Source organism: Lithobates pipiens, unplaced genomic scaffold (genome assembly GCF_037356315.1).
Source record: "Lithobates pipiens isolate NorthernLeopardFrog02 unplaced genomic scaffold, aLitPip1_a1.2 Scaffold_25, whole genome shotgun sequence".
Lineage (NCBI taxonomy): Eukaryota > Metazoa > Chordata > Amphibia > Anura > Ranidae > Lithobates > Lithobates pipiens.
The window spans coordinates 91,474,660-91,490,703 of record NW_027507787.1 but is presented as its reverse complement, the minus strand read 5'-3'; the positions used below and the strand labels follow the sequence as shown (position 1 = coordinate 91,490,703).

At 42.6% G+C, this 16,044-nt stretch overlaps 1 protein-coding gene across 1 annotated transcript in view; it reads left to right on the top strand.

Annotated features, from left to right (window-relative positions):
- Positions 1-16,044, top strand: part of SSH3 (slingshot protein phosphatase 3) — a 94,255-nt gene that overhangs the window by 35,967 nt on the left and 42,244 nt on the right. Inside the window, exons 2-7 of the mRNA XM_077454674.1 lie at positions 1,983-2,020; positions 2,224-2,389; positions 7,463-7,581; positions 13,481-13,552; positions 13,632-13,697; positions 15,618-15,806. Of these exons, the coding sequence (XP_077310800.1) occupies positions 1,983-2,020; positions 2,224-2,389; positions 7,463-7,581; positions 13,481-13,552; positions 13,632-13,697; positions 15,618-15,806 (650 nt within the window). The remainder of the gene's footprint in view (positions 1-1,982; positions 2,021-2,223; positions 2,390-7,462; positions 7,582-13,480; positions 13,553-13,631; positions 13,698-15,617; positions 15,807-16,044) is intronic.

Below are 16,044 nucleotides of genomic sequence, written 5' to 3'. Positions count from 1 at the left end.
GCATTATTCTTATGTCCTCCCGAGTACCCCTACCCAACAAACCCCCCAAAAAAGATGTCGTGTCTGTACCAAGCGCGGATTTAGGCGTGACACCCGTTCTTATTGTCCACGCTGTCCTGGCAATCCTGGTCTTTGTCAGGGTGAGTGTTTTGAACGCTACCACACACTAGTGAAGTATTAGCGTAGGGTACAGCATTTCACAGGCTAGGCACACTAACACAGAGTCTCCCAAGATGGCATCGCATTTTGAGAGACCCGAACCGTAAATAGCTTGGGGTGTCTACTTTCCAAAATGGGGTAATTTGGGGGGGGGTTTGTGCTATTTTGGCATTTTATGGCCTTCGAAACTGTGATAGGTAGTGAGGAGTTAAAAAAAAAATTAATGCCCTTAGAAATCCTGAAGGCGGTGCTTGGATTTCGGGGTCCCGTACGCGGCTAGGCTCCAAAAAAGTCCCACATATGTGGTATCCCTGTACTCAGGAGAAGCAGCAGAATGTATTTTGGGGTGTCATTTCACATATGCCCATAGCATGTGTGAGCAATATATCATTTAGTGACAACTTTGTGCAAAAAAAAAAAAAGTTTGTAATATTCCCGCAACTTGTGGCAAAATATAAAATATTCCATGGACTCAACATGCCTCTCAGTAAATAGCTTGGGGTGTCTACTTTCCAAAATGGGGTCATTTTGGGGGGTTTTGTGCTATTTTGGCATTTTATGGCCTTCGAAACTGTGATAGGTAGTGAGGGGTGAAATCAAAAATTTGCACCCTTAGAAATCCTGAAGGTGGTGATTGGTTTTCGGGGTGCCGTACGCGACTAGACTCCCAAAAAGTCGCACACATGTGGTATCCCCATACTCGGGAGAAGTAGCTGAATATATTTTGGGGTGCAATTCCACATATAACTATGGCATGTGTGAGCAATATATCATTTAGTGACAACTTTTTGTAAATTTTTTATTTTTTTTTTGTCATTATTCAATCCCTTAGGATAAAAAAAATAAATATTCAATGGGCTCAACATACCCATCAGCAATTTCCTTGGGGTGTCTACTTTCCAAAATGGGGTCATTTGGGGGGGGGGGGGTTGTACTGCCCTGCTATTTTAGCACCTCAAGAAATGAGATAGGCAGTCATAAATTAAAAGCTGTGTAAATTCCAGAAAATGTACTCTAGTTTGTAGACGCTATAACTTTTGCGCAAACCAAAAAATATACGCTTATTGACATTTTTTTTACTAAAGACATGTGGCTGAATAAATTTTGCCCTCAATGTATGACTAAAATTTAGTTTATTCGATTTTTCTTATAACAAAAAGAAGAAAATATCATTTTTTTTTCAAAATTTTCGCTCTTTTTCCATTTATATCGCAAAAAATAAAAATCGCAGAGGCAATCAAATACCATCAAAAGAAAGCTCTATTTGTGGCAAGAAAAGGACGCAAATTTCGTTTGGGTGCAATATTGCATGACTGCGCAATTACCAGTTAAAGCAGCGCAGTGCGAAATTGTAAAAAGACCTCTGGTCCTTAAGGTGTTTATTGGTCCGGGGCTGAAGTGGTTATTCAACCTTACTATGTAACAGTTGGGAGATCCAGTAACTTCTAAGTAGAAATTTTAAAGGTGGTTCCATTATACATGGAAGTTCATAGTGATTGCTTGTTCTTTTACAATTGGAAGTTCAGGAGAAACAGTTGAGGACTGATGTCTCATAACAAGTGTCAGTTATTGAAAGGTTTAATTATGAATGGCAATTGATGGTGAAAGATCCCATGACTTGTCAAAAGTGGCAGTTGATGATAGAGACCCAGGAAGCTATTACAAGTGGCAGTTGATGATGGGAGATGCATCTTGCACATTCCGTTTGTTTTACATTTTACAAGTTGTTGCTGCAAATCAACCTATTTGTTTGGTAAAATGTGATTTGAGAGAATTACTAACTATGTTGTATTTTTTTTTTGTTTTGTTTTTTTATTTGATAGGAAGATGCGAAGAACAGGAGAAAGCGCATGCAGAGAAGGTGAGCAAAGCCTCAGTTTTATATCTTAGCTTTCTCCCTTTGCATTACAATGGGGGATCCTTTTTATACAGACCTTTTCTACCAGAAACATATCTCTGCTTTGCATCCTTTTTTTTTAAATTGTATATTATTTTTTTATTTTAGCCTTTCTATATCTCTTAACCCCTGCATCTGCCTCAATAAATGCAATTTCTATCACACAGGCAGAGCTTTGTCATGGTTAAAGGAGCTGCCCTGCTACTCCAAGATGAGGATGAGCATGAAGAGGTTAAAGAACCAGAACCCTCACAGACTGCAGGCCCTAGTGAACAGCAGCTTCACTTACAAGCCATGCTAAGACTTCTTCGGCAGGAGGACACTTTAAAATTGGTGAGAAGGTTTCTCTTTCTGCTTTTCAGACTATTTCAAAGGATGTCATGGATAATTTTTCTACTACCACATATGATGAAGTTGCTCAGTCCTTGACCTTTCCTGGGAAACCATATTTAAGGGCTTGTCCAGCCTAATGGCTTACGCCCTGGATGGGTTTACTAAATGTAACACCTCCAGAGATACCCAAACCCAAGAAGAAATTGGCACCATTCCTTCAAACTTAAACTGTATAGACCAGGGTTCTTCTAGAGGATGCTAGGGGTTTTTGAGCAATGAGAAATTTCTGCCTCACATAAGTTCCCTCTGATACCATTGATCTTTTTATCTATCAAAGGGGTAATTCTTGCCAATGGTCACAAGTGTAAGGATCATTCTTCCCACTGACAATTGCACTAATGTATCATAAGTTGTAGATTTAGTAATTTTTAGCAGGGGCTTCCTGAGACTGGAAATGTATTTAAATAGTTCCTCTGTGGTAAAAAGGTTGAGAAAAGCTGGGATAGACCAATGTAAAACAAACTCCCCAGAAACATGGTTCATATTAAACTAAAGAAGATATGTTTGCAAAGTAATCCTTGGCACACTTACAGGCAACTTACAAAAATGTAAAGGTATCCAGCATCCCCAGATGCAGTAACATGACCACCTTGCCTAACCAATCAATACTTAAAATAACTAACGTTTTAAAAGGGGGCGTATCACAAGGTTCCCTGAAAAATGCTCCTGCTTAGCTTGATGGATTTCATTTTTTTTTTAATTGGATGGGTTTCCCCTAAATTTCCATAGAGGGGGGGAGTAAGAGGACATCTGCCTAATAAAGACACATACACAGGGCAATGGAAAAACCTGCAGTTCTAAACCTTCTCCCAGTAGGGTTTCCCACTTAAAAACAGAGCTTCATCCATTATCTGAGAGCAGAAGTTCTCCCCCTTCCCTCCCTCCAGTCTTCTGGGATACAGCAGAGGTCCTAGAAGAGTGCAGAACCAGTCACAATGTGAGGCTCGGACATGAGCAGTAGGCACCCGGCTGTCAAACTGCGAGATGTTACAGCCGGGTGCCCACAGTTAAGGTGCTGCCGTTGGGGACCGAAGACCGGTGGAACACAGGGCTCGGGTGAGCACAGCACTAGATCCTGGGACAGATGGGTATCTGTTTATTAAGTCGGCAGCTACGTTTTTGTAGCTGCTGACTGTTTGTTTTTACATTATACTGGAGCTCCTCTTTTTAAGCAATAATATACTAAATAAGTAGATTGTAGTAGTAGTAGTTGTTCCTTTTTTTTAAAGAAGTGGTCTCCAAACTGTTTTCTTTGGGGCCAGATGTGGCCCTTTGCTTGCCTTTTATCTGGCCTTTGGGGCACTATTCCTCCAACTGACACTATCTATGGTGAACTATTTTTGTCACGGATATAAACAGTTGGGAACTATTCCTCCCAATAAAGCCAATGATGGGGCTCTGATTCTTGGACATTTTCTGCTCCCACTGGCCACAGTCCCACTCCCATAAAGCTTGAAGGACTGTCAACTGGCCATAGCATATAAAGTTTGGAGACTCTCTCTCTAAATGGCTTTTATGCGATACCAACCACCCACTATGATGGTTTTCTGAGCCTTAGTGGGCACTTGGTAATTTATGCTTGGGATTTGTTCCCTTTAACTGGCGAATGCCCACAATTTATATGCCATTTTCCACCACTATATGCAATGTTGCTATTCTTTACCCATGGTTTGACCTACAGAATCTCACCAAAGTGAGTACACCCCACACATTGTTGTAAATATTTTGTTATATCTTTTCATTAGACAACACTGAAGAAATTACACTTTGCTACAATGTAAAGTAGTGAGTGTACAGCTTGTATAACAGTGTAAATTTGCTATCCCCTCAAAATACCTCAACACACAACCATTAGTGTCTAAACCCCTGGCAATAAGTGTGAGTACACCCCTAAGTGAAAACGTCCAAACTGAGCCAAAAGAGTCAATATTTTGTGTGGCCACCATTATTTTCCAGAATTGCCTTAAACCTCTTGGGCATTGAGTTCACCAGAGCTTCACAGGTCGCCACTGGATTCCTCTTCCACTCCTCCATGATGACATCACGGAGCTGGTGGATGTTGATGACCTTGCGTTCCTCCACCTTCCGTTTTTGAGAATACCTCACAGATGCTCAATAGGGTTTAGGTCTGGAGACATGCTTGACCATTTAATCGCCTTTACCGTCAGCTTCTTTAACAAGGCAGTGGTTGTCTTGGAGGTGTGTTTGGGGCCGTTATCATGTTGGAATACTGCCCTGTGGCCCAGTCTCTGAAGAAAGGGGATCATGCTCTGCTTCAGTATGTCTCAGTGCATGTTGGCATTCGTGGTTTCCTCAATGAACTGTAGCTCCCCAGTGCTGGCAGCACTCATGCAGCCCCAGACCATGACACTCCCACCACCACCCTTGACTGTAGGCAAGACACACTTGCGTTTGTACCCCTCAGCTGGTTGCCACCACACACGCTTGACATCATCTGAGCCAAATAAGTTTTTATCTTGGTCTCATCAGACCACAGGACATGGTTCCAGTAATCCATGATGTCCTTAGTCTGCTTGTCTTCAGCAAACTGTTTGCAGGCTTTCTTGTACATCATCTTTAGAAGAGGCTTCCTTCTGGGATGACAGCCATGCAGACCAATTTGATAAAGGTGTGGGGCATATAGTCTGAGCACTGACAGGCTGACCCCACACACCTTAAATCTCTGCAGCAATGTTGGCAGCACTCATATGTCTATTTCCCCCTCTCTCTCCCTGATGGGGATCCCCAGTGTGAACTGAGTTAAAATTCTTGTAAAATCCTAAACTCCACTCTATTACAGTAGTGTACAATGTGTGTGTGTCTCTGTAATATAATTGCGCCGCTCTGTGCTTCTGTGACCCACCAGAGCTCTCTTCACCGCAATTATATTACAGAAATACACACCTTGCACATTCTGTTCTTAGTTTGCAGTATATTCTGCCTGCATTATGGATTTTCATCTCCTATGTTTGATCAATCATAATGTGCCTGTTATGGTCTTTGCTCTTTTTGTGAAAAAAATATTCTATAAAATTATTGAAACATAAAATTTGCAGATCTCTGCTAAAGAGAACCTATCATCAGATCATTTATTTAAACAAGTTTCCACTAATATATGTGCATTCAATGTATTTAAGGAATGTTATTTACCTTTTTAAAAGTCTCTATTCTGTAGACATCCAAAAGCCCTGAGACTGCTGCTGGGTTTTACCCAAAGGTCAAGTCCTGGGGGAAAAAAAAGTGTGGGAACTCCCACCCAAGATCCACTCCCCCACCAAAAAATAAATAAATATATGCATATATATATTTCACAGAAAATACAGTGCAACATTTATTGTAAAGTGCCAGTTTACAAAAACAGACAGAATAATCACCACAAGAACGGGAGGGGGAGAGCAGAACAGAGGGGGGCATGGAGGAAAACTGGAGGGGGACAGTAGCAGAACGGAGGGGGACATGGAGGAAAACTTGAGGGGGAGCGGGGGACACAGCAGCAGAATGGAGGGGGAGTGGGGGACACAGCAGCAGAACGGAGGGGGTGCATGCTCACTGTAACTAACAAAGTGTATGTAACACTAACCTTAAAGTTTGTCAATGACTCTGGCGGGCGGCAAACTTGTGCCGGACCTCGTGGGCGGGAGGACTCGGAGGCTCAACTCAAGAGAGGGGAAGTTGAACTGGAGAACTCTGGCAGCTCAGAGTTGGGCTGCACTGCTGGCAATGTGCTACAGCGGCTGTGGGAGTAGTCGGCGGCGGACCCGGGACTGTCTGGCACTTACTGGGCAGTGGGCACAGGCTGGATCCTTACCAGCAGTAAGTGTGGCTCTGTCTGGTGTGGTGTCTGTGGCTGGCTGCTCTCTCTCAGCGTTGCTCAGCCTAGCAACCAGTTACTCAGGCATATGCAGGTTGCGACTGCTAACGGGAACTGAGTTCCTGTTGTGGAAAAAGTACAGGAACTCCGTTACCATGCGTTCCCACAGGACTTGAGCCCTGGTGTTACAATCTTGTATGTCATGTCAGCAGACTCAGACTGTCACTTAAATGATGCTCTATGGCAGGGGTCTCAAACTGGCGGCCCTCCAACTGTTGCAAAACTACAAGTCCCATGAGGCATTGCAAGGCTAACAGTTACAAGCATGACTCCCTCAGGCAGAGGCATGATGGGAATTGTATTTCTGTAACAGCTGGAGGGCCGCAAGATTGAGATCCCCTGCTCCAGAGTATTCCTACCGCAGGAGTTGCTTAAAGTCGAATTTCACCCTAAACGTGAAGTTCCGCTTTTCAGATTTGAGGTTTATTTTTTTGGGAAGGGAGTGGCTACCTAGTTTTGGCAGGTAACCATTCCCACTTACTAGGCGATTTCCAGTGGCAGTTCCTCTAAAGGGTCCTCAACCTCTTGGGACACTTCACAGGTCCCCGGGCAGTGCGGGACTATTCACAAAGTGCAGCACAACTCATGCATGCACAGTAGAAAGGCGGCGATGAAGACGTAAGGAGTCACAGCTAGCTTTCCACACTAAACATGTTGGTGCTGAGGATGCAAAGACTGGCAAAGAACCAGCCTGGGCGAGGACAGCGCTGGATCCCTAGACAATTAAGTATCCTCTTATTAAAAGTCCGCAGCTACAATATTTATAGTTGCTGACTTTTAATAATTTTTCTCAAGTGCCTCTTAAAAAGATTTTATGGAGCAAGGTGGCAGGAGAGGTAGAGTAGCTAGGCCAAAGCAGAAACTGCCAAAGTAGGAAAGAACTGTGATGGAAAGAAGCTCCACTGTTATAGAATTTACACTTCCTGGAGTGGTTGAACATGCCTAGCTGATGAAAAGCAAAGACACATTTAAAGTACTTAACAAAAATTACAGGTCAAAGCCCAGAAAAATTAGGTTGGTGACGGGGGTCCCTTTTTAAGAAAGGGCACAATAAGCAGGAAATGTATAAATATATATCCTTGAAGATTTTTTTTTTTATGTTCAACTTAACTTGAGATGTGCTTATTATCTTTCCACCTCAGGCTGTCCGCTTGGAGCCTGTCCGGTCCTGTCTAACCAGATATCTGTTGGTGGTTTCCTCTGTGGGAAGAACCAATGAGGAACAGACCATTCTGTTGGGTGTTGACTTTCCACATGATGGGTAAGACTTGTTGGTGATACTTTGGTGTCACACTTTATTAGGAGACATTGCAGATATTTGAGAAGCAAAAAACTCAGAACAAAATGTTTTATGTGCTCCTCTCTGATTTAGTCTCCCTTCGTTACTGGGGCCTGACTTCCTATGATTTATTACAGGTACTTGTATAGCCTTGTCAAATTTACACAGCACCTGACATATTTATTATACATTGACATCAGTCCCTGCCCTCAAGAAGCTTACAATCTAAGGTCCCTAACACACATTCATACATACACATACTAGGTCCAATTAACGTACCAGCATCTCTTTTGGGTGTGGGAGGAAACCAGAGTACCCGGAGGGAAGCCACACAGGCACAATGAGAACATGCAAACTCTGTGCAGGTAGTGCCGTGGTTGTGATTCGAACCGACAACCCAAGTGCTGCTAGGTGGAATTGCTAACCAGGCATAAAGGATACGTTTATTATGTTTTACTTGAAATTTTAAGTTCAGTATTCACAATTGCCACAGTTAAGTGTGTGTGTTTATATCCTGGGTAGGCAATCCCAAGCACAACTTCATCTAAGGGGAACTCTAGTGCCTGACCCAGAATACTTAGCCTGGTGAACAGTTCTTCCCCTGAGATTGGGGTGTACCTGAACAGATCAGGCAGAGCCAATAGGCATATGGTCCTCCATTCAAGTGGGTGATGAACCTCTCCTATTTAAGCACAACTTACCTAGCAGTATACAGTAAAACCTTGGTTTGAGAGCGTTTTGCAAGACCAGATACGTTTTTAATAGATTTTGACTTGATATACAAATAGCGTCATGTCACAAATGAGTATAAAAGAGAAGAGAGGAGCCTCTAAATGTAGCAATATGGTTACATTTAATGAAGGTACAACATTTAGCAACATTATTGCTACAATTAGAGGCTACTCTTCTCTTTTATACTCCGTAGCTCCTGCTGAATTTTGCTTCTAATCCCCTTGTGGAGGTGGCCATTTGTGGATGGACATTTTATGGTTACACAACCTGGTCACATTGCTATAATCTTTTTATATGGACTAAACTGAAGGACCTATGAACATAGTAATACCTTGGATTGCGAGTAACGCAGTTAACGAGTGGTTCAAAATATGAGCTACTATTTTTTTTAAATCCTGACTCTGTTTGCGAGCATTGTGCAGTACCGCATTTGGCCAGAGGTGTGGGGGCACCGTTGACACTCGGAGCCGCTCGGAAACACTCCATTCCTGAGTGTTTCCAAGTGCATCAGAGCGGTTCCCGAGGGTCTCTGGTGCCCGCCTCCCCCACCTCTAACCACATGCGTTACTGCATACAATAGAAGTCGCTGTGGAACAAATTATCCATTGATTTCTATGGTTGTGGAACAAATTTGCTATATCAAAGCAAATGGTTTGCTTTGATATACAAGTGCTTTGGATTACAAGCATGTTTCTGGAATGAATTATGCTCGCAATCCAAGGTTTTACTGTATTAGGAACAATTGGACACTTGTTTCTTTTAATTTATTTGTTAAGATCTGCCTTAAAGAACAACTCCACTTTAGTGGGAAAAAAATATACAAATAAAAAAAACAAAACAAATAACATATGCAATTGTTAAACAAACCATGTTAACATTTTAATGTTATTAAAATTACCTTTCCTTTTCAACCTGCAGCCTCTGTAATTTTCTATAAAATTCAATGCAATATGGCAACCTGGAGATGTTCTGTACACAGAAATGTCTTTTCTTACTTGTGTGATTAGTGCATACCTCTGGGCCAAGATACAAGTCACCCTCTGCAGTAGGAATTTAGTTTATTTATTTTTTTTGCCCCAGGGATAAATAATTCTAAAGGAATGGAAACCCTGCAACGTTTCTCTTCGGAACACTGAGGGTGTATACCAGCTTATTATAATGAACCAGACCTTCCCATTCAGAATCTGTATCCAAAGGACATAGTAAAACAAACTGCTTTTTCTCCAGAGCAACAAAAGATAAGAATCTGCAACAAAGTTTGTTAAAGTCTCTGTACTGCACATTGATCAGCCAGATGGGATTGTGTTTTTTTTTTTTTTTTTTTCAACAGAAGTGAAGTTTAATCTTTAAGGCTTTTCTGCTCGTAACAGTTGTAAATGGTGGTTGTCTGAGTAATGCCCTATACACACGGTGGGACATTCTGACAACAAAATCCATCAGATTTTTTCCGACGGATTTTGTGCCAAACTTGTCTTGCATACACACGGTCAGACTAAGTGATCGGAAAATCCGATCATTCTTAACGAGGTGATGTACAACACGTGTCGGGACTATAAATGGGCCAGTAGCTAATAGCTGTGGTCTCTTAATTTATTCTGAGCATGCGTAGCACTTTGTCTGTCGGAATTGTCTACGCAGGATCGGAATTTAAACAATTGGCTTTTGTTGTCGGAAAATTTTAGATCCTGTTTTCAAACTTTGTGTGTCAGAAATTCCGACGGAAAGTCTGATGGAGCCCACATACGATCGGATTTTCCGACAACACGACCCAATCGCACATTTTCCGTCGGACAGTGTGTACAGAGCATTACAGAAGTCACCTAACCCAGTCTGGCCATTCTGCTATGACCTTTCATCATCAAGGCATTTCCGTACAGAGAACTGCTGATTGGTTGATGTTTTTTGTGTTTTGCACACTTCTTAATGAATTCTGGAGACTTTATGCAGGAAAATCTCTCAAGATCAGCAGTTTCAAAAATACTCAAACCAGCCCTTCTTGCACCAGCAATCTGTTCTAGGTCATTAATTGAAGCACCTGACCTGTAGTTGTATTGTTTTACGTATTGGACTGCAATAAGTAAGCAGATATAAAGGGTGTTCCCCCCCAAAAAAATCCCATGTATACAAGTATTCACAGCTTTTACGCAATACTTTGTTGAAGCACCTTTGGCACCAATTACAGACTCAAGTCTTTTTTTGAGTAGGATGCTACAAGCTTGGCACACCTACATTTTTAAAGTTTCTCTCATTCTTCTTTACAGGACCTCTCAAGCTCCATCAGGTTTGGATGGGGAGCCGTTGGTGCACAGCCATTTTCAGATCTCTTCAGAGATGTTCATTTGGGTTCAAGTCTGGGCTCTGGCTGGGCCACTCAAGGACTATCACAGAGTTGTCCCGTAGCCACTCCTTTGTTATTTTGGCTGTGTGCTTAGGATCCCTACTAGTCTCCCAGGTCCTTCCACTGAAATACATCCCCACAGCATGATGCTGCCACCACCATTCTTCACTGTAGGAATGGTTTTGGCCAGGTGATGAGCAGTGCCTGGTTTCCTTCAGACATGATGTTTCATCAGACCAGAGTATTTTGTTTCTCATGGATTTAGAGTCCTTCAGGTGCCTTTTGGCAAACTCTTAAGTGGGCTGTCATGTGCCTTTTTATTGAAGAGTGGCTTCTGTCTGGCCACTCTACCATACCGGCCTGATTGGTGAAGTGCTGCAGAGATAATTTGTCTTCTGAAAGTTTCTCCCCTCTCCACAGAGAAACGCTGGAGCTCTATCAGAGTGACCATCAGGTTCTTGGTCACCTCCCTGACCAAGGCCCTTCTCCCCGCTAAGTTTGGTTGAGCAGCCCACTCTAGAAGAGTCCTGGTGGTTCCAAACTTCTTCCATTTATGGATGATGGAGGCCATTGTGCTCATTGGGACCTTCAATGCTGTAGAATTTCTTTCTGTACCCTTCCCTAGATCTTTAATTCGGTACAATCCAGTCTCTGAGGTCTACAAACAATTCCTTGGACTTATTTGTATAGTTGGGGTGAAAAAAAGACACAAGTCAATCCAGTTCAACCATAAAAAAAAAAAAAAAAATAGAGCAGAGCATGCTCCAATTTGCTACAGCAGGGGAAAAAATTCCTTCCTGATCCCCCAAGAGGCAATCAGATTTTTCCCTGGATAAACTTTACCTATAAATGTTAGTACCCAGTTATATTATGTACACTTCATGATTTGGTTTATGCTCTGACATGCACTGTTAACTGTGGGACCTTTTATAGACAGACAGGTGTGTACCTTTCCAAATCATGTCCAATCAACTACATTTACCACAGGTGGACTCCATTTGTAGAGACATCTCAAGGATGATCAGTGAAAACAGGATGCACCAGAGCTCAATTTTGAGTGTCATGGCAAAGGCTGTGAATACTTGCGTACACGGGATGTTCTTATTTTTAATACATTTGTAAAGATTTCAAACAAACGTCTTTCACATTGTCATTATGGGGTATTGTTTGTAGAATTTTGAGAAAAATAATTAATTTAATCAATTTTGGAATAAGGCTGTAACATAACAAAATGTTAAAAAGTGAAGTGCTGTGAATACTTTTCGGATGCACTGTAGGTGTCGGCAGTGATCACACAATAAAACCACAACAGGCTGGTTATACTAAAGATTGACAGATCAAATTCAGTACAACCAGCCTGCCCATAGAAGGATAGAAATTTGTCTGGTTCCTGCTGACTCTGCCGAATTCCGATCCATCTAAGGCCGGCCATACTGTACTAAGAACTTACAAGCCGTTTGTGGCTGGCCTGAGTTAAATTTTGTGCAAGTGTCTTTCATACTACTGATCTCAGGCTTTGTGATCTTTCTTTTTTACTCTCATTAATATCCAGCTAGCCATAAGGCCGAATTTAGTCATTTTTGTTTTCCAAAAAAAATTCTTCATCCCAACTATCTCTCTACTTATAGATTTAAAAGGAATCACAATGCACTTTATTAAAATAGAACTTTTTTCCCATTTTTGAATAGTGTAAGGGAAAGTTATAAACCCTCTAAGGTTTATTTTTGCCATCTTTGTCCTATTGGGGAGATTTACCTTCACTTTCTGCCGAATAGATAAACAGAAAGTGAGTGGAAATCGCTGCAAATTAAGGGAATCTCTCTCACGGGGACCCCGAGGTCTCCAGAACTAGTTTCCCCATTGGAAGATTTCCCAATACTGTAGCGGCTGACTTTTTAATATAAGGACACATACCTGTCCATAAATGCAACAGTGTCTTCACTGGGGGCCGATTTTTTTCAGTCTGTTTTTGGGTGCTACTCCACTAAGTGAAACCAGCAATGAACCTGTGCGGCTTCAGAGCCGGTTCCCTACTGCGCATGTATGAAGTGCACTGCTCTCTAATTGGGCCAGCTGCAGGGGTAGGAGGAGGAGGCCACAGTGGACTCAGCCGGAAGTGGGAGCGGTTACCTGTTAAAACTAGAACAAGGTACCCACTCCCCCCAAAGTTGCCAAATGTGGCAGCGGATGGGGGCGGAAGCAAATAGGTAGAGGTTTCCCTTTTGGGTGGAGCGTCACTTTAGGGTAAGAAGGTAAACACACATATGGAATACATATTTATAAGCTTTTGTATTTTTGTCCATCTAGTGCTAGGAGTTACACAGCTCTGTCACAGAGTGCAGCCCTGTCTGACAGGGCAGGAGTCCCACAGTCTATGATTGGACAGTGCAGGAGAAGCAGCAGACTGGTGAGCTTATCTCTTGGTCACAATTTGCTCAATCCTCCTATCAGAATGCTTCATGTCAGCACATAATCTGAATGGCTTCATGTGATGCTTGTTCCTTCCCCTGTCTGTGCAGAGGCTGCAAGAGGCTGATGCCAAACCAAATTTAGGTACTTTCTCTACTGCATTAGGACCCGTTCACACTAAACTGATAGCTGCTACATAATTAAACCACAGGAGTTTACCTGTCTGCCAGCTGCTGCTGTCCATGCCTGAGCAGGAGGGCGGTGTGGTGCGCAATTCAGTACATCACACGGCTCCCTTATTTCTTTTTTTCGAACCAACTTTACAAAAGTGACACTTTTTTTTTACAGATTATAATAGTGTCTCTTTAACAAATTGAGAATTAACTTTCCTCACTGTCATAGGTCCCAAGGCTGCACTATAGGCAACGTTCTGCCAGTATGGAGTAATACACAGGTCTTCATAGATGGAGATGGGTAAGTTCTGTTGATGCATAAATCTGTCAGTCAGTAACTTTAGGCAATGGATATCTAATCACTTCATGTGTTTCTTTAGTGGATTCAGCGTTACATTCGGTTTGGATGTCCGATCATTTAAACCTATATCTGTTCAAACAATGTGGTAAGTTAAAAATTAGTTTTCTTGTTGAATATTTATGCTGTTCTTCCAGTATATTGCCTGTTCTGAGACTCATGTCACAGTCCAATCTGTGGATGGCTCTGTCAATAGTATTTAAAACTCCTTTAAAACAAAAGATGTGGAAAGTTTTACAGCATGTTTATCTATCGAAAGCAGCCACAGCTTGAGTGGGATAGCCTGTCCCCTCTGTGCAATCTGACTGCAGAGCCCTGACACACCCCTGCTGAGCAAAAGTTCTATGATAAGAAAAGCTAAACTCCTGGCTGATTGGAGAACTCTAGCTTTGACTCACTAGGGGGCGTGTCAGATGTCTGCAGAAAGACTGACTTTTCTACACAATGAGAAAGTCCTTTTTGGCTGTAGCATACAGGCATAGGAAAACAAACTGTAATGACTTTGCGTACTTCTCTTTGTTTTTGATTCACCTGGAAAGTATATAGCTAATTTAAGCTAAAAAAGGTCTGTGAAAATGTTATAGGTAATATTTTTTTAAATAACAAACGTGTTATACTGATCTGCTTTGTGCAATGGTATTAGCGCAGAGCAGCCCCGATCCTCCTGTTAGCTGGTCCCCTGCCGGAACTCCTGGCTCTCTATGGGGCCTAGCGGCTTGCTATGGGGGCACTTGTGTGAGTTCACTACTGAGCCCCACTCTGTGTCTCCATAAGACCCAGAGAGCAGGACTGGGCCCTGCTCCCTCCTTACTGACAGCAGCGGGAGCTAATGGCTGAGCCAATGAGAAGGAAGAGAGCCTGGAGAGCAGCTGCTCTTGTTCACATTGCCAGGTCAAGATTGGGCACAGGTAAGTATTGGGGGGACCTGCATACTGAAGATTTTTTACCTTCATGCATAGACAAGTCCCCCTGTCGTTTGTTATCTGGTGATCCGGCCAACAAGTCTGTTTTTCAGCTCCCTTCAACGGATCAAGCTGTCCAGCAAAGGTGGCAGTTAAAGGGTTGACACAAACCATTTAAAGTGGAAGTAAAGTTGAAAAAATTGTGAAGAGGCAGGTTCTTTTATTGCAGAAAAGACATGCAGTGTCTTCTCTGCAATAAAATACACTTGCCTGCCTGTTTACAATCCTCTGTGGAATGTACACTGAGCTGTGCATGCACAACTCAATTTGCATTCCGGCACATTGCCTGTGTGCTAGGGTGATCGCCAGCCTGTGCGTGGGCAGGAGTGACATCATCTTGCAATGGCTAATCAAGACAGCTGAAGACCGCCGCCTGGAAGAAATTGGGGAGAAGATGCTGGCACCAGGGAGGGACCTCACGAGCGTTGGAACTAAGGTGAGTGTTTTTTGCTTTTAGCTCTGCCATAAAGTGGCAGTAAAATTTCAACAACAAAAAAAATTCACCCTGTAAGGTAATATCTATATGTGCACATTGTGATAGACTCACCATAAAACAAAGCCCTCCTGCACCGCGCTGTCACCGCAGACAGGGCTTCTATCTTCACCTTTGTCTTCCTTCTGGGTTCACAGGCTCTGGTTGTTTGCATGGCTGAGCCACAGTGACATCACTCCTGCAGGATGGCATGAGTGTTTACTACCAATTTAACACTGGCAGGGGGGCCTACAAAAAAAAATAAACTGTAATAGAAGTTCATTGCTAAAGTGGTTCTAAAGGCAGAGGGTGTTTTTTTTTTTTTATATAATACATTTGCATGACCATAAAAAAAACTTCTGCATGCAGATTACCTGAGCCCAATCTCGATCCAGTGATGTGCACGAGAATCTGCTTTCTTCCTACTCATTGGCTCAGAGACAGCAGCAGGAGCCATTGGTTCCTTCTGCTGCCAATCACAGCCTGTGAGGAAGGAGCAGGGGGCATAACATCACTAAGGTTTGCATACAATTTATGTTGTAATCTCTTGCTTTTAATGTATTTTTGATTGCAGGTCCCTTCTTCAGACGCTTCACAAAGCCTGTGAAGCTGCAGAGTCCTATAACTATATCCCAGGCAATAGTGTCCATTCTGGGCTGGCATATTACCAGGACCACCGTCATTCACCCCAGGGTTGTATTCACGCTTGGATGGCCACAGCAGACTTGACGTCTACCCGCAGAGATGCTACCACACAAGAGAGGTCAGAGAAAATTGGCAAAAATCATAATAGTAGACTGTTTAAGTAAACCCATTTCAAAATCGACCCTCCTTCCCACAATGACTGCCTTGCACTATTAGAATATAGTAAAAAAACAAAACCAAAAAAAACCCTGCATTACTTTCCTGTCTGTCATGAACAGCTCTGGGCTCTCAAGGTAGCCAGTCATGTGACCAGATTAACCAGTGGCCTAGTGCCACCAGATCTTATCTAAACTAGG